The sequence below is a fragment of the Sinocyclocheilus grahami genome, unplaced genomic scaffold (genome assembly GCF_001515645.1).
Source record: "Sinocyclocheilus grahami isolate Dianchi unplaced genomic scaffold, SAMN03320097.WGS_v1.1 scaffold222.1, whole genome shotgun sequence".
NCBI lineage: Eukaryota > Metazoa > Chordata > Actinopteri > Cypriniformes > Cyprinidae > Sinocyclocheilus > Sinocyclocheilus grahami.
Window position 1 is genome coordinate 2,679,161 of NW_015505401.1, and position 19,684 is coordinate 2,698,844.

The following is a 19,684-nucleotide window of genomic DNA, read 5'->3' on the forward strand; positions in this document are numbered from 1 at the left end:
CTGAGACAAACTGAACAAATTTCATAGAAACAGATTTACCTTTTTTTTTTTTTTTTATGTTACAAATTGTGATTGTGACATGTGGCCATGTATGGTGACCCATACTCGGAATTAGTGCTCTGCATTTAACCCATCCTAAGTGCACACACACAGCAGTGAACACACACTGTGAACACACACCCGGAGCAGTGGGCAGCCATTTTTGCTGCGGCGCCCGGGGAGCAGTTGGGGGTTCAGTGCCTTGCTCAAGGGCACCTCAGTCGTGGTATTGAAGGTGGGAGAGAGCACTGTACATTCACTCCCCCCACCTACAATCCCTGCCAGTACGAGACTCGAACCCGCAACCTTTGGGTTACGGGTCCGACTCTCTAACCATTAGACCTCATGATTTCATACCTATTGGACTATTTCAGGACTTCCTGAAAGGCTGAAGGAAATGATGGTATGATAATTTTTTTTAACACTTTCAACCTGGTTACACGTGACCTTTTTAACCTCAACTTTCTTTGAAAACAGTATAAAAGTTTTCCGAAACCATAAAAAAAAAAACTCACTCTCATTAACCCATTTACAATTACGCACTTGTTCAAATGACCAGTAGGTACTAATATTGTTTCTTGTAGTAAGCACCATTAACCAACCTAAAACATTAGTGTGGAATATACTGGTGACACAATAAGAGAAAACTCAACTACACCGTACAAAACAAGGAAAGTAGTTCTTATTAAAGACAGACCGGACACTCCTTCCCCTGCAATCATATGTGCAGGTGATCTGATCATGATAATTACCCTTCTACAATACCACTTAATCAGTGGGGTGACAAACTAGTCTGATCTAAAGCGTTTTACCCACAGGCCTGCTGAATGGCTTCGTTTACCCTTCAGGCACAACCTTAAATTATCTCCATGCATGTAATCACTGCAATGTGATTAAAATAAACGCTTTGCCTACACATGCGCTACATTTAAACAGAATTAACAGCTTTGGGAGGAACAAGCGGAGATAATTATGGCATTTTGGGCCATCTTTTGTGGAGACAGAAGGATTTCATGCAAGCACAGAGAAAGCATCGCAGTTCAGAGGGTACTAGCTCAGGGCTTCGCGACGTACAATGCGATGAGTACGTTACCATGGTTACACAGGCACCGGGCCAGAAGGGTGGGAAGAAATATCGCTCACTGCTGAAGTTCATCTTCGGAGCGTTTTAACCATTTGAACCCAAAGAAAACTTTTTGCGCACTGATAAATGTTCTATGGCGGGAGCTAAGCGATGTGAAAAGTGAAGTCAATAGGTTCTGCTGAATAGCAGTCGTGATGCACTCAGGCTCAAAGGAAGATTTCACTTCTACCTCAATAGTTTTTGATCTGATTTTCTGAGGTGACTTCCTGAAAGGCTGAAAGGAAAGGTCAGGTTAAGACAAGCCGTGAAATATCATTCAGTCACTCTCTTCCCAGGGAAGGCGATAACTAAAGTACTTCAGGTTTCAGACATCACTGTTTCAGACACCAAATCTCGTTTTAGCTAACTTTCTTTTTAATAGGTGACAGAAAAACAGACCACATACTCACTCCTTTGCAGTATTTCAGTTAAATGTTTCTTTTTCAAAACAAAATCCATAAAAACGGACAATGAAATATACATTTGTACGATTTATAACACAAGATTGAAGTAATCCTCACAGTAAAGCGATAACAATAAGGTGGACAAAAGTCTTGGGAAGCAAGATAGATACACAAAATCATTGTGTACATTTCTAAAAGATAATCTTTGAGTCCCTAACAGCATGTTGGGATTGATTTAACTTCCTGTCTCGTGTCAAACCAATGACAGATCCCAGTCCTGAGCATACAGGTCCATGTCAATTCACTGCGACACAAGACTGAATTTCACGGTCCACTTTCTTGTTGTCCAAGCACATTTTTTAACTTCCTAAACTTGTTTTTCCCCATTCTGTCTTTATTCTTCAACAATTTCTTGCTTTTCATTTTGTTTTTCTTCTTCTCCAACTGGCTTTTCTCTTTCTTCTCCTTCCCTGCCTCTTTTGTTGAATCTCCATTCAGTTCCTTTACCTTCTGCTTTTCGTCAGGTTTCTCACTCTTTTTGGATGCTTCACCATCCAACTTAGGAATTTTGGCCTTTTTGGGACCATCAGATTTTTTATTCTCAGATTTCACTCCGGCTTTCTTCGTGATGATGGGCGGCTCAGATTTCTTCTGTTTTAATTTCTGCTTCTTGCCCATGTTGCTTTTCTCTGGAGTTGAAGCGGGCTTCTGTTGCTTAGATTCTGGTTTCTGGATCTGCTCGGATGAGGCTGCGGTCTCCGTTTTTGTAGATTCTACTTCATCTTCTGAAGAATAGTTCATAGAATTAATATCAGATCAGAAAATAAACAAGATGTGGAAACAAATGGGAAATGATTACACACCTGTTTCTTTTGGGGCAGTGGGGATGGTGTTAGACAGCTTCTTTAGCTTGGCCACAAAAAATCCATCCATGTTGTGGGAGTGAGGGTAGAATCGGCGAGAGAGTTTGAGAGAGGGATGGAAACGTCTTTCTTTGAATCTGTGGAGAGGAGATCATATTAGTGCACTTCAAAATTTCTTACACTTTCTTTGGCAAATTCACATTAGGAACTCAGTTTCTAGGAGCACAGCCTTTATTACTGTAGATGGATCTCATTACCTGGTGAATCCCTCATTGCCAAAGTCTAGACCAGTGGGGACCAGCTTTACATTTCTCTTCTTCAAAGCGTAGTCCACCACCCACTCATTCTCCTCTACCTATGGAGAAGACAAATCAAATCATTTAAAAAAATGAGCATGTTTTAAAGAATATCAGACGCAATCATCTAGACATTTTAGTGGGTTTTCAGATAAAGATTCATACAATTATTCTCCATCCATCTCGCACTTCTCCTCTCAGTGTTGCAATACAGCACTGGTTTAAAATGCAATATCTGGGTCAATCCACGTCAAATCAAGACAGAATTAGAAAAGATTTTTGCTGCACCAACTCAGACTTAGTTCATAGGTTGTGTATTTGTTGTTGGTGACCTAAAGCTAAGGTCTGTAAAATGTTTCTTTTAACACTTCCAACACTTTCAGCCCCCTGAAGGATTCATTATTTGCAGGCCAAAAACAGTCTCATGTTCAGGGTATGATATCTCAAGTATTAAGATCACTGGTCTCTAAGGAATTGGTCATTTGTTCCAGTCAAGCCTAAATGGTTCAGAGTCTCCTCTGAGACGCAAATATTTTCATAAAATGCAAGATATCAACATTTTGAGTCATTTGGAGAACCTTGAAATGTAACATGGATGTACACTACTGTCAGTATGATTTATCTTTGAAAGAAAGAAACACTTTTACAACACATCTATAATGTTCCAAAATATTTCTATTTCAAATAAATGCTGTTCTTCTGAACTTTCGAATCATCAAATAATGCTGGGAAAAAATGGCTCATGTTTTCCACAAAAGCAGCACTGTTTTCAACATGGATAATAATCAGAAATATGTCTTGAGCAGCAAATCAGCATATTAGAATGATTTCTGAAGGATCATGTGACACTGAAGTCACGATGCCATCACAGGAATAAATTGTTTAAAAAGATGTTAAAATTGAAAATTTTAATAATTTCACAATATTACAACCCTGTATTTTTACTCAAATGCAGACTTGATGAGCATAAGTGGCCTTCAAAATCATTTAAAACCTTTTTTTATTTTTTTTTAAGAAAAAGAATTTAAGTCCTACAAATTCCTTTTGAATGGTAGTGCAGGTCTTAAAACCTAATCTTTATACATATAAATAATATTTAATATATAGGTCTACAATTTATTTTATCATAAGGTTTACTCAAACAACAATTTAGTTAACAATTTGCAAAAAATAATTAATAAAACCATTATTAAATACCAGTTCTGCATACTTGGTATCAAATGAAAGCAAATATCGTGTCAATCGACCTCTAATAGCAATAATGAGACTCAGTAGCCGGGTTTCCATCCAAATTTGCGAATTTAACTTGGAATATCACATCAAACATTTGTGAATAAGCACTGTTTCCATCCAAAGAGAACAAAATCGTCACTTCCTGATAAACTGGCACTAAATACAACTAAGAAAAGTATGAGAAGCCACTGAGTGTAATAATTAAGTTGGCTTGAGAAAGCCAACTTACTGATCTACTATTTAAACTTATTATTATTCTTCTGAGCCAAAATTTAAAGTGGTTATATGATGAGATTAAAATTTTTCCTTTCTCTTTGGAGTGTTACAAGCTCTTGGTGCATAAAGAAGATCTGTAAAGTTGCAAAGACTAAAGTCTCAAATCCAAAGAGATATTAAAAGTTAAGAGTCAACAATGCCTACCTAAAACGGCTCGTTCTAACACGCCCCCACACGTCTACCTCACTATGTGGGAAGATTTGCATAACGCCGCCCAAATGTTCACGCAAAGAAAGAAGGCGTAACTTTTATTCTCGCTGTAGTATTGTTGTTGCCACCGCCATGTAGTGACGGTGCTGTGTATTTCGTTGTGAAAGCGAAACTACTTAGTTTGGTCTTCCAAAAGAGGACGATATCCGCTTCGTCATACCTAGAGCTGATCCGTGCTGGTCGCTGAGGAAATATATCAACTTCGCGCTGTGGATCGCCAGATCGGCTTTCACCGTGGACGAAGCAGAGTCCAGCCCGGGGTCATCACATGTGGTTGTTGCAAACCCGCCGGCCGTGCCGTTCTCAAGCCCGCCCGCCGCCGCTCACTCTAGGCTGCCGTGTGTTTCGTTGTGAAAGCGAAACTATAGTTTTATGTTTACGCGACGCAGAAAAAGACAGTATAAGTCATTATAATCCGTAATTATGTCCCCACTGGATGCAATAATGTTATTTTTAGCAGCATCATATGACCCTTTTAAACACCATCTCCTCCTAGAGCTTTCAAGTTACAACCACCAAACTCGGATCAGACTTTCAGACTGGTCTGACTCGGTGTGTTATATCTTTCTAACTGATCCGACTTGTGGTTTTCGAAAACCAGACTATCAAAACCACCTAAAATCTCATAGACTTTCATTGAGGGTGTGAAAACTTTTATACAATGAGACTTATGGTGTTTTTAAGCCGTCTACTGCCACAGCAAAGCTTAAAAACTCCCTACTGAAAAAACAGCTAAAACCAGCCTAAGCTGATTGGCTGCTTTGGCTGGTCTCCCAGGCTGGTTTTAAAGTGGTTTTGGCAACTTTTTGGCTGGTCAAGCTGTGAGACCTGCTAAAAGACCAACCAAGCTTATCCCAGATATTTTCAACTTAAACCAGCTAAGACTAGGCAAACCAGCCTATGCTGGTTTTAAGCTGTTTTTATTTTTACTGAATCAACTGGTTTTAACTGTATTTGCATAGAAACATGCAAACAACATGCTAGTAACTTGCTAATCATGCTAACAACATGCTAGAAACAAGCTAGCAAACATGGTAGTAACTTGCTAATCATGCTAGAAACATGCTAGCAGCAAGCTAGTAACTTGCTAATCATGCTAACAACATGCTAGTATCTTGCTAATCATGCTAGAAACATGCTAGTAAAATGTTAATCATGCTAGACACATGCTAGTAAAATGCTAATCATGCTAGAAACATGCTAGTAACTTGCAACTCATGTTAACACCATGTTAGTAACATGCTTATCATGATAACAACATGCTAGTAACATGCTATTAACTTGCTAATCATGTTAACAACAGGCTAGTAACATGCTAATCTTGCTAGAAACATGCTAGCAACTTGCTAAACATGTTAGAAACATGATAGCATTATGCTAGTAACATGCTAATCATCCTAGAATCACGCTAACGCCATGTTAGTAACATGTAATCATGCTAGAAACATGCTAGTAACTTGTTAATCATGGTAGCAACATGATAACCATGTTAGAAACATGCTAGCAACATGCTTATCATGCTAGCAACATGCTAATCATGCTAGCACCATGCTAGTAGTAACATGCTAGTCATGCTAGAAACAGCCTAGCAACCACCTCAGGTACCCTAGCAATGTGTTTTATACCTATCTGTTTTTCTGATAGACTGTATTGCCTTGAAAACAGTCAAACTTTAATCTTTAAAACTATTTTAACTTTTTAAACTACTTCAAACTGAAAACTTTCAGATTGCAAGCTTTTAAAACTACTTCAAACTTTCTGGCTAGGCTTTTTCAAGCCAACTTAAAGTTTGTCTACAAACTTTACTCATCTAGTTCTCATATATAATAAATATGAACATGGAGGAATGTATTCACATAGTGCATTTCCATCTCCCATTACTTGCATTAACACTTTTTCGCACAAGTCAAAAACCACCTCAAGCGAGCGTAATTTCCTAATTAAAATGTATACTTTTACTCCGATAAATTTCCCCGAAGCATATTCTTTACTTACTACAAAATAAAGTCAGAAGTCAGAAGAACACGGACTGCAGGAAAGTCATTATATAGTATAGTATATACTATACCATAGTATATCTTCTGCGATAATATGGTAAGTGTTGTGATGTGCGATCTGACATTATCGCCAAATCACACACACACACACAGAGTGCATGAACGTGATTTTATTAATCTACTAAAACTCAAAATTCAAGGCATTCTAAATTGTAGATGGCAAAAATACTCCTGTACGCTTTTATATTTATATAATTTAATATAGTTAACTTAATCCACATTACACAAAGAGTACCGTTTTTCTGCAGATATCAGCATGATAAATTTAATAATCATTTTATACAAGTTCAGTAAAGTTAGCAACGAGATCTTACATTTTAGACATAATATTGCTTGTTTTTGCTCAATTTTGCTAACGAAAATAGTTCCAAACAAAGATCACAGCACTGTTTTGCGTCTCTGAGCAATGGACGGTGTTTACTTATTGAATGAATCAGCTTTTTGAATGAATCGGTTGAATAAATGGGTTGAATAAATGATTCAGTGATTCACTCATTAACACAGTCCAATGCTTTGTTCCTGAATGAATCAGCCGTTTGAACGAATTGGTTAAATCTCAATTACTCACTCATTAACAGTCACTTGCTGCCACCTACTGGTGGTTTTAATTTCACATTTCGACTATTTTTTTATGTTTTAAAATCATTTCAAATAACAGTATTCAACGTTTTATGTTAAAAACAAAACATTATTTATGCATCTGTAACTGCAGGTTAAATGCATTCATGCACCCTCTGAGATACATAAACTGTGTAAATACATCTAAATGCTATTTCAGATGCAGATTCCAGAAATGTTTTCTTATGTTGGAATGAAAGACACTAAGTACCGGATGAAGTGCTTCTTATTCTTACCCAAAAATACAAAATGGAAGAAAGAGTTAAAACTGAACACAATCTTGCTACACGAGCGGTGTATGAACATTTTTAAATATATATTTATTTGCTTCTTTTCCATTTTGCATTTACTTGTACTTTCAATACTTAAGTATGTTTAAGACTAAAAAAATACTTTCCGTACTTAAGTACAATAAATATCACATACTTTAAGACTTTTACTCGAGTAATATTCTAAACGGTTACTTCAACTTCTACCAAAGTCATTTTCTGGTAAGATATCTGTACTTTTACTTGAATTTGGCTTTCAGGTACTTTATACACCATTGCATAAAAGTAACAAAAAGTCTTCAGAATAAAGGCTGATCTTTAAAAGCTTCAGTATCAAATCCCACAAAGAGAAAATAATTTTACCTTGCCGGTTTTTACGCCTGGATCTTTAGAGATAACTCCTGTACCCGAGCAAGGAGCATCTAAAAGCACTCTATCGAAACCTCCCATCACCTACCATTCAAAATAAAACATCCGATTAGACGCACATAAATGTATAAAAAACCTGGATATGCACAAAAAACAATAACATTAAATAACACAACATGGTTAACTGAAAGTCAAAAAGAAAAAAACCAGGACAGAACAGGAAAAAAGGATGGTGCAGACCTTGGGGAACTGTCTGCCGTCATAGTTGCAGATGACAGAGTTAGTGACACCGAGACGATGGATGTTTCCCACCACGCTCTTCAGTCTGTCTGCATTTGCGTCATTAGCCACAATCATGCCTGTGTTCCTCATGAGCTGAGCTGCATCACACAAATGATACACATTTTGGCTTCACACACTCTCAAAACATTTTAATATAACATTGTTGAAATGTCTGACTTTAATTCTTTGGTGTCGACTGAGCCAATAAACAATAGGCACAATAGAGAATAGCCACTGTACAGTAACACAGCAGTTGGTGTGACTGTCACAGAGAAGCATATGCTCACCCATATATGTGGTCTTGCCTCCTGGAGCGGCGCTCATGTCTAGCACTGACTCCCCCTCCTGGGCCGAAAGCGCCATTACAGGCAGAAACGATGATGCACCTTGCAACATGTACTGGCCTGCCAGATATTCAGGAGTTGCTCCTGTTTAAATGAGAGAAATAACATGATTCCTCTCAGTCGTCAAAGATGAAGAATGAAAAAAAAAATGTTTGTTTTGTTATGACACTGGAACTAACCTATGGGAACAGAAGAGTCATAGATAACCAGGCCCACTTTGGACCATTTCCCCAATGGATCCAGGTTCACACCTCTGTTAATCAGAGCCTGTGTTAAAGAACATGCCATTAGATTACAAGATGTCTATGAACCAGACTGACATCTGTATTTTTTTATTGTAGTTTTGGGATGTTCCAATGACAAGTGGTCAGGCGAGACACCTGGTATTAAAATAGGGTATCAAAAACTCAAAATAGGCCTTGGATGGGTCTCTTGTAACCACTTGTCTCAGATTTTGTGACAGTTTTTTGTATACAGTATTTTTTGATGACTGATAAAGTTTAGGGCTGGGACGATAAATCGATGCAGAATCGATTCGTGGATCGATTCTAAGGGTGCTTTCACACCTGTAGATCGATTGCTTTGTTCCGAAACAGGTATTCAAATTATTACAATGTTGACTCAAAATAGGCCTTGGATGGGTCTCTTGTAACCACTTGTCTCAGATTTTGTGACAGTTTTTTGTATACAGTATTTTTTGATGACTGATAAAGTTTAGGGCTGGGACGATAAATCGATGCAGAATCGATTCGTGGATCGATTCTAAGGGTGCTTTCACACTTGTAGATCGATTGCTTTGTTCCGAAACAGGTATTCAAATTATTACAATGTTGTTTTTTTATTCTTGGTGCGGTTCGCTTTCACATGGCAAAGTTTCTAAACCGACCAAATTTCTTAATACAAGCCACGTGCGAGTAAACTATTCTCTCATTGGTCAAAGTTCCACGGTTTATTTTCCGGGATTCCACACTTAGGCTGCGTTTACACTTGGCATTAACATGCGACCTGTATCCGGATGTTGTCCACATACACATTGAAAAGACAAGTGTAAACGCGCTTCTGATCGGAATGTTATCTGATCCACGTGTCCTGGTCCAGAGGTAGTCGAGGACGCATTGTGATCGGATCTCAGTGTAATGTAAACGCAATCCAGCCATCGTGTCTGCATTCGCAGGTCGACATCATGCAAAACGCCGCCCCCTCTCTCCCGATCTGTCGGAAGAAGAGCGCTAGTGAGACTCCTACATTTATTTAGGGGGGGGTTTAGCTGTCGTTATATTAATTTATCATTTTGAGCAGGAGTCCAGGATTCATCGGGAAAACATTTTTAAAATGCACCTACAAAGAAGAGCAATAAAGCAGCATTATAAAATGAAAAAAGTGCAATTTGATTTTGAATGGCGAAGAAGACGTGCTCACCCACAGACATTCAAAGGGTTCATTTTGAAGTATTAGCAAAACAACAGAGCTAATGCTTTTCACGGAACTTATGTAATTATCCATCATGCATTGTGATATAGCCTGGTTCGGTGGTCTGTTAGATCGGATTGCTTTCTCACTACAACAAAACCGCTCCAGAGTTCGTTTTCAATCGAGCCAAGACCACCTCGTTCAGGCGATCTCGGACCGATTGTTTGGGCGCGGATCCGTGCTTGATTGCCGTGTTCACATATGCCCAAACGAACCGAGCTAAGGGGGGAAACGCGCCAGGTTCCGAAACAACGGGCCAGGTGTGAAAGCACCATTAGATTTTCAGAATGCATTAGTGATGTTCGGTTCTTGAACGAATCGTTCTTCTGAGCCGGTTCACAAATCGAACTGAATCGAACTTTAGTTCCAGGTTGATGACGCAGGACGCAGAGCCGAAGTAGCACATCCAACTCAAAAAGAACCGATTGAGCCGTAGGGAAGTTTGCCGAGGATTACCGAAGAATCTGATGAGGGCGTTGACGATACTGTGCAAGCCTTAGGCGCGTACTGGAAATATGCTTATTATGACTGTTATTAATTTACATTCGATTAAAACCTGCAAAAACCTTTGTCGAGTGATGTAAATACATTTTACAAGTTTATTGTGCATGCATATTATATTTAAAGTTGCTTAAGCAAAATTAAGGAGTTTATAAGACTCTTCAGTTTATTCATTCTTTATACTGTAGACATGTAGAACATATCCACGTTTGTGCATCAATGTCTGTAATGCGTGCTGTAGGTGTGAAACTTTTAGGAATCTTATCCAAGTTGTAGGCTAGTCAATATTGCTCAGTCAGTCGTATCTGACAAAAGGATCTGCGAATTAAACTGTGACCACAAACACCATTAACTTAAGTGAATTATATGGTAACAATCAGCAATATGCTTTCACACAAATAACTTTATTTTTTGAATGTTTCAATATGTGTTGACACAAATGAATTTTTCATTGATACAACATTGCACTGAGTTGTTAGAAAAGAAATGCGTAGAGACGTTATTGCTTGATGACGTCAGGAACCGATGAATCGGCTTTTTGAACCGCTTCAATGAGCCGATCTGTCCGGAAAGAACCAGTTCGCGAAAATGAATCGGACTTTGCATCACTTTTGTGGTGGGGGGGGGGGGGGGGGGTTTAGCTGTCGTTATATTCATTTATCATTTTGAGCAGGAGTCCAGGATTCATCGGGAAAACATTTTTAAAATGCACCTACAAAGAAGAGCAATAAAGCAGCATTATAAAATGAAAAAAGTGCAATTTGATTTTGAATGGCGAAGAAGACGTGCTCACCCACAGACATTCAAAGGGTTCATTTTGAAGTATTAGCAAAACAACAGAGCTAATGCTTTTCACGGAACTTATGTAATTATCCATCATGCATTGTGATATAGCCTGGTTCGGTGGTCTGTTAGATCGGATTGCTTTCTCACTACAACAAAACCGCTCCAGAGTTCGTTTTCAATCGAGCCAAGACCACCTCGTTCAGGCGATCTCGGACCGATTGTTTGGGCGCGGATCCGTGCTTGATTGCCGTGTTCACATATGCCCAAACGAACCGAGCTAAGGGGGGAAACGCGCCAGGTTCCGAAACAACGGGCCAGGTGTGAAAGCACCATTAGATTTTCAGAATGCATTAGTGATGTTCAGTTCTTGAACGAATCGTTCTTCTGAGCCGGTTCACAAATCGAACTGAATCGAACTTTAGTTCCAGGTTGATGACGCAGGACGCAGAGCCGAAGTAGCACATCCAACTCAAAAAGAACCGATTGAGCCGTAGGGAAGTTTGCCGAGGATTACCGAAGAATCTGATGAGGGCGTTGACGATACTGTGCAAGCCTTAGGCGCGTACTGGAAATATGCTTATTATGACTGTTATTAATTTACATTCGATTAAAACCTGCAAAAACCTTTGTCGAGTGATGTAAATACATTTTACAAGTTTATTGTGCATGCATATTATATTTAAAGTTGCTTAAGCAAAATTAAGGAGTTTATAAGACTCTTCAGTTTATTCATTCTTTATACTGTAGACATGTAGAACATATCCACGTTTGTGCATCAATGTCTGTAATGCGTGCTGTAGGTGTGAAACTTTTAGGAATCTTATCCAAGTTGTAGGCTAGTCAATATTGCTCAGTCAGTCGTATCTGACAAAAGGATCTGCGAATTAAACTGTGACCACAAACACCATTAACTTAAGTGAATTATATGGTAACAATCAGCAATATGCTTTCACACAAATAACTTTATTTTTTGAATGTTTCAATATGTGTTGACACAAATGAATTTTTCATTGATACAACATTGCACTGAGTTGTTAGAAAAGAAATGCGTAGAGACGTTATTGCTTGATGACGTCAGGAACCGATGAATCGGCTTTTTGAACCGCTTCAATGAGCCGATCTGTCCGGAAAGAACCAGTTCGCGAAAATGAATCGGACTTTGCATCACGATTCCTCTGGAATCGATTCTGAGCTTAGATTTTAAAGGGGTCACATATGATGTGATTTCAATTTTTCCTTTCTCTTTGGAGTGTTACAAGCTCTTGGTGCATAAAGAAGATCTGTAAAGTTGCAAAGACTAAAGTCTCAAATCCAAAGAGATATTCTTTATAAAAGTTAAGAGTCAACCACACCTACCTAAAACGCCTCGTTCTAACACGCCCCCACATGTCTACGTCACGATGTGGAAATATTTGCATAACGCCGCCCAAATGTTCACGCAAAGAAAGGCGGCATAACTTTTATTCTCGCTGTAGTATTGTTGTTGCCGCCGCCATGTCGTGAAGGCGCTGTGTGTTTCGTTGTGAAAGCGAAACTACTTTGTTTGGTCTTCCAAAAGAGGACGATATCTGCTTCGTCATGCCTAGAGCTAATGAAATACAGCAACTTTTTTTATATTTAAAGAATTTGCCACTGACGATTCAAACGTGAGTTTTGAGCAGTGTAGAGTAGGCTTGTTGTTTGTCATTTCTCCGATCACAAATGCAGACATGGTTTTATGTTTACATGACGAGATGCAACGCAACTCGTAAAAAGACAGTATAAGTCATTATAATCAGTAATTATGTCCCCACTGGATGCAAAAAATGCCTCGTTTATAATAGGTTTTAATGTTTTTGTCTCGTCGCTCCGGCCGGACAGGGCCTCACAGTATGGTAGGGACGTAACATTTCCGTCACACGCTTGAGGTATTCAGCCAATCACAACACACTGGATAGCTGGCCAATCAGAGCACACCTTCGCTTTTCAGAACGATGAGCTTTGTAAACAGACGCGTTTCAGAAAGGCGGGGCATAGAGGAGAAACAATAATGTACAGTATGTGGAAAATAATGTGTTTTTTAACCTTAAACCGCATAAACACATTTCATTACACCAAATACACAAAATAATGTTCTTTTAGCAACATCATATGACCCCCTTTAACAGCAGATGGCGCTCTAATCTAGTTTTTATCCGCACACTCAAATACTCATGAAGAAGAGCGCTAAAGAGCCAAGAGTCAAGTAATTTCACCTCAGCTCAGAATGCTTTTATAATGCGAGATTAATGTAAACACAGCCCACTGTGAACACCTTTGTAATTCGCTTCAACCTTTTCGAATTTTATGAATGATTATTTTAGGTTCAAGTGTGTGTAAGGATTTGGAAACAAGCAGAGTACGGCCGTTTCTAAAGCATGCAGTTCCATCTGCTGTTCAAAACTAAGCTCAGAATCGATTCAAGAAAGAATCGCGATGCATTCGGAAAATCTCAGAATCGATGCCGAATCATTTCTCGATTCATCGATTTATTTTCCCAGCCCTATTAAAGTTGGCATAAAATGAAAATGTGCCCTATCTATTTTGCAAATGCACATTATAGATAATTATGAATGATTCATCTATGCATTTCTCTCTTTTTTTGTAAATACCTCCGTAATTGTAATCAAAACATTATAGCTCAAGCTTCCATTGAAAAAGACAGGCTTCTCTCTAGGTACCGTCTCACTTTCAGAAAAAAGGTACAAAAGCTATCACTGGAATGGTACCTTTTCCAAACGTTCATCTTTGTACCTAAAGTGTACATATTAGTAGCCAAAAGGTACAAAAGTGTATCTTTTGAAAAGGTACTGCCCAGTGACAGCTTTTGTACCTTTCTTTCCCCCCCCGAGAGTGAGGTGTATAGCAGACCTCTCTAGTTATTTAGTCCACTTAAACCCTGCCCCTCCACAAATGACTGAAAGCTTGCATTCACTCGCATACATCCATATTACCCTTATACTCAGATATCACACTTTATTGCACTTTTCCATGCAAAATCCTGCCTGTTTGCGACCACTAGAAAACTGCTTGGTTTAGAAGTGACCTCTGTGTGAGCAATGCTTTTAGCATCACTACACTATTGATAATGGCAAACCATCTTTGTCTGCGGTATTTCCCTAATGTGACTGTTTCTACTGTTAATCAATATTATCTGAACTTCGGATCTGCATGCCTCCTCATGACTGCATGTCCACAATTTACAATTTTTTCAATTAGGTGATCATTTCCTTTAAAAGCCACACATCACCAGCAATATTTTGAATGACTAACAGATAGCGGACCTTTTGACATTGTTCGGATGTATCGGGATATGTTAGCATTTATTCTACAAATACACTGTGGTCACATGCATTTTTTAAAACTAGCTCTGATGAGGTTTGAGTAATTGGATCTTGTTTTTGATCTCGCACCGTCCAATCACAAAGCAGGTGCAAATGGGACTCTAATCCAAAATATCACATTTAAATGGAAAAGAAATATTTTCAGACCTGAGCCAAGTCTCTCCTCCTGGTTTTTAGGGTGTTGGTTCTGATGGTGACCGGCCTCTGAATTTCATTGGCCTCAAGAAAATCGATCAGCTGAAATTGAACGTTGTAAATGTCCATCAATCAACACATAAGAAAACAACTTCCAAAGCTTTACAAAGACAGTTATTTTCTGATATAGATGTACTGCCAATTCATATAGAGGTGGAGGAGGTGTGGCCATCCACCCCTTCAGATCTTGACAGACAGTTCCTCTATCCTGTTAGCATAGCCACACACCTTGTGAGGAAGCAGATGGGTGGTACTAAAACAGGAAGCATCTACACTTCAGCAATTCAGATGGTAACAAAACCTGTCATGCGAAGTTGCTCCTCATTAGCGGATACAAACACGCACCTCAGAGAGCGGGAAAATGTCCATGAGTTTGCTGACGAGGAACTCATTGTAACTGTAGTAGGTGCAGAGGTCAGAGCGCAGCAGAGAGAGATACTCCGATCTCTCCTTGCCCTCTTCTCTCTTCTCAGTGAAGTGAGACAGCACATCCACATTATCTTTGATCCTCTGATGGATGGTCTGTAGGTCCATCGGTAAAAGACCTACATATATTGAGATGAAGGGTTAGAATACTCTTCTAGAGCCATACAATTTTGAGGCTGTGAATTCCTCTAGTTTGCTGACATACTAAAAGTTGAACTCACCCTCCTTCGCTCTATCTGCTGAACCTGGGAGTTTGAATTGTTCAGTTTCATCAATATTTGCCTGCACAGTATCCTCTTCATCCTCATCTTCCTTTTCCTCCTCCTCATCATCTTCCTCCTCTTCTTCATCATCATCATCACTCTCTGGTTTCATGCTTGTTTGTTTTTTCTGTTTTCTTGCAGCTTTTTCAATTGGCAGAAGCTGACAGGGCAAGTAATGATAATATTACAATTAGGAAAGGGCTACGCTTCGAATACTATGCTGATTGTTTTTTAATAGTGTTTATAGTGTATAACAATATATAATAAATATTTCAAATGGTAGTATGCTACAATGTATTTTGACATTACTTCCAGTTCATCTCACATGTAAACGCATAGTCAAGCACACTGCATTGTGAAATACAGTATTTTGTGCTCCAAGCTTAAGTGGTACGACATCAGGAGAAAAAAAGATATATATTATTTTTGACATTTGAGAAAGGACAAGATTTCCTCTATACAAATGTTTTTCATTGGTTGAAATCATACCTCTTCTCCATCGCTGTCTTGATCATCCCCTTCATCAGCACCATAGTCATCAACCATATCTTCATCGCCATCATCCTTTTCCTCCATTTCCTTGTTATTAAAGCCCTCTTCATCATCATCATCATCTTCTTCCCATTGGCTGTCACTGTCCTCATCTTCTTCAGATTGTTCAATCTTTCGCTTCCTCGGAGTTGGTTTTAACCATTTACTATTCTCATCTGAGAATCCTGCGATAGAAAATAATTCATTTACAAATTCATGGGTGCATCAACATTGTAATTCCATTATAATTTCATTTTGAAATGTTTAAATACCTTTCTTGGGCTTTTCCTCTTGTTTGGGTTCTTTAGTTACTTGAGCTCTTTTTACAGCTCTGTTGAAATTTATTCAGCTCAGTTTCTGCTCCCTTCTGTTTTCTGGCCTTGCGTCCAGGTCCTCTTTTCACCTTGATGGTGGGGTCCAACTTTCTGCCCATGATTGACACCTACAAAGTTGCTCTACGGTAACAATACAAGTAAACGTTTAATAAGTTGATATTTGACCAGAATAAAAAACATCAATTATAAGGCCAGAAACAGAAACCTAGACAGGTAACAATACAAGTAAACGTTTAATAAGTTGATATTTGACCAGAATAAAAAACATCACAATTATAAGGCCAGAAACAGAAACCTAGACAGTGTGTAGATTGCCAGGGCATGTCCCATGTGGCTTTCATACTGTATGATAACACTCAAGTAAACATACTCATCTATACAATTCAAAGCGTTCCTTGTAGTAAAATAGATGTCTAGCTTGTAATCATGACAAACTTGCATAAATTGTCTGGCTGATTATCAGATCGGAGCGTGGTGCTGCTTCCAGTTTTACATAGGTAATGCTAATATATTCATAAGGCCACTAAAATACAAACCCGTTATGTTTATATTATTGCAATTAACTCAATACCATGTTTAGAAAATAAACATTACAATGTATTTTGCGCAGCATTAACTAGCACGCTGCAAACTACGAACTTAGCTTACAGTGAACCGATAAAGACACAAAACAAATCCCCTCAGATAAACCCATCAGATACTCACTGTTGAACAAAAGCACGCTCTTGCGCTTATTCCGATCTTCTCTAGGACACTCAGAAAAAGGTTAGCTCTAATTTACGAAAGTTGCCCGAGTACATGCGCTCTCATGCTGCCGGGAACTAGCGCACATGTGACTGACTTCAGCACACGTTGGTTTTCCGGAAGTTGCTATCGATGCCCGATTGATGAACGAGTCATTCTTTGGAATCGGATCTTTTCCTAATCCATTGCTTTGTTTGTTTGTTTTTTTTAGGTGAACCCGAGATTTTAATTAATATGCGAAAAGTTACTTTAATAACCGAGCAACACACACACACACAGTTTGTTTTAAAGAGTATTTAACGAGTCATTCTTTGGAATCGGATCTTTTCCTAATCCATTGCTTTGTTTGTTTTTGTTTTTTTAGGTGAACCCGAGATTTTAATTAATATGCGAAAAGTTACTTTAATAACCGAGCAACACACACACACAGTTTATTTTAAAGAGTCTTTATTTAAAGGGATAGTTCACCCCAAAATTAAAATTATGTCATTAATTACTGACCCTCATGTCGTTCTAAACCCGTAAGACCTTCGTTCATCTTCAGAACACAAATTAAGATATTTTTTGATGGAATCTGAGAGCTCTAGACCCTCCCATAGACAGATCCTTACACGATCAAGGCTACGTAAAATTACGGTTAAACCCCTGATGTCACATGGATTATTTTACAGATCTCCTTGCTACATTTCTGAGCCTTGATCGTGTAAGGATCTGTCTATGGGACGGTCAGAGAGCTCTCAGATTCCATCAAAAATATCTTAATTTGTGTTCTGAAGACGAACGACGGTCTTACGGGTTTAGAACGACATGAGGGTGAATAATGACAGAATTTTCATTTTTGGGTGAACTATCCCTTTAATTTTTTTAAAGAACAATGATATACAATGTTTTATCAAGAAATAACATCAAAAAGAAAAGGAAAAGGATAGAATAATAAGTTACAACAAATAGGAGTCGCCAGGGGGAGGTATAAAAGTTCAAAACAAAGACACAAGATATAGCCTACACATACACATGCATACAAAATCAGATAAATAGGCCTAACTTTATATGATAAAGTTCACAAGGTTTCAAAGTTCTTACAGCTTTCTTATTGGAGTCTGATACTGTCGATATATATTTCAGTCAACAAAACCATAACATTGGGTTTCTTACTAGTAAATTTACACTTATTCATGTGAAATTTGGTCTAAAGTATAAGTAAATTAATTGAGTAAAAATACTGTTCCTCTTGGTCAGAGGAGTATTGATTTAAATGTGCAAAAAAGGTTTCTGGCCAAAGTAAAATTATAGTACTAACTGATGTAAATACAAATTATATTTAGGTTTTTAATGTCCAATCTGACTTACGGTTAAGAAACACACGAAGACACATGGAATTACAATAGTAGGCTACTTTATTTACAAAACTTAAAAAAGATAGATAGATAAGTACTACTGAATCGTGTTTTAAAGGTTACACCGAACTGTTCAAAAGAACCGATTCCCATAAATGAATCGGACCTCCGATCACTACTTCCGTCGCGCACATTCTGCAAAAGCAATTCGCTACATGAAGTTGTCGGAGCGCTTCAGCTCATGAGTCGCACATTTCAAAAAGTTAAATGAGTGCAACTGCTTCATCAGCTACAGCTATGGAGGACGAATGGGAGGAAGAGGAGCAGCTGGTTGTGGCGGAACTGTCTGGGATGATCAGCTCGGATTTAATCTCCAGTCGGCAGGGCGCGTGTAAGATCGTGGACATTGACAGCGAGCAGCCCATGATGCAGGTGGGCCGCTATCTGTTCGCCGGGGAATACGAGGATGCCATCGGAACCTGTGTGATTTTTGAAGAGGACGGCGCAGGTTCTAGTTCAGCTCTTAAATACAAATGTCACACAATGAAGAAGCTAATGCTTCAGCGGACGTTCCTGTCGGAGAGGAAGGAGGACGAGCCCGTCTCTAACCGAATAGAGGTGCTGACTCTCCACGAGGAAGAGTCGTTCGGCAGGAAGAGCGCAGTTTGTCACTACCTGGATCCCATACACACCGAGAAATCTGTGCTAGACGAATCTAAAGATTGCGAGGATCCCGAAATGAGCGACGAATCAGCGGATGAAATGGATGAGACTGAGACTGACGCGGGAGCCACGCTTCTGGAGACCTCCGCTGAGGAGACGATCAACGCCAGCAGCTGCTCTCAACTCCCCAACACACAAGCAGGGGACGATGGCTCTTAAAAGACTGTTTGATTTCTGATCATGTACATACTACATCATGTAAATATAAGCTTTCTGATTAATTAAAGTGGTTTTGTATTTTGTTACATAAAAGTTGTTCAATGTATGTGTCCGTCTCATTTGCGTATATTTTTTTAATTAAAGCATCCATCTATGTTAAAGGGGTCATATGATGCGATTTAATTTTTTCCTTTCTCTTTGGAGTGTTACAAGCTCTTGGTGCATAAAGAAGATCTGTAAAGTTGCAAAGACTAAAGTCTCAAATCCAAAGAGGTATTCTTTATAAAAGTTAAGAGGCAACCACGCCTACCTAAAACGGCTCGTTCTAACACGCCCCCACATGTCTACGTCACTATGTGGGAAGATTTGCATAACGCCGCCCAAATGTTCACGCAAAGAAAGAAGGCGTAACGTTTAGTCTCGCTGTAGTTTTGTTGACGCTGCAGCCATGTCCTGAAGACGCTGTGTG

The 19,684-nt window shown here is 38.8% G+C and overlaps 1 protein-coding gene and 1 pseudogene across 2 annotated transcripts in view; one reads left to right on the forward strand and one right to left on the reverse strand.

Moving 5' to 3' along the window:
- Nucleotides 1–1,522: 1,522 nt before the first annotated feature.
- On the reverse strand, nt 1,523–17,114 carry LOC107596735 (probable 28S rRNA (cytosine(4447)-C(5))-methyltransferase; annotated as a pseudogene).
- A 1,414-nt stretch (nt 17,115–18,528) lies between these two features.
- Nucleotides 18,529–19,684, forward strand: part of LOC107596671 (general transcription factor 3C polypeptide 6-like) — a 17,700-nt gene continuing 16,544 nt past the window's right edge. The window contains exon 1 of one of the 2 annotated variants that reach the window (XM_016287466.1): nt 18,529–19,192. In XM_016287466.1, the coding sequence (XP_016142952.1) occupies nt 18,601–19,192 (592 nt within the window). In that variant the 5' untranslated portion in view covers nt 18,529–18,600. Of the gene's footprint in view, nt 19,364–19,684 lie in introns of those variants that run through there. The other variant, XM_016287465.1, reaches the window with a different exon arrangement.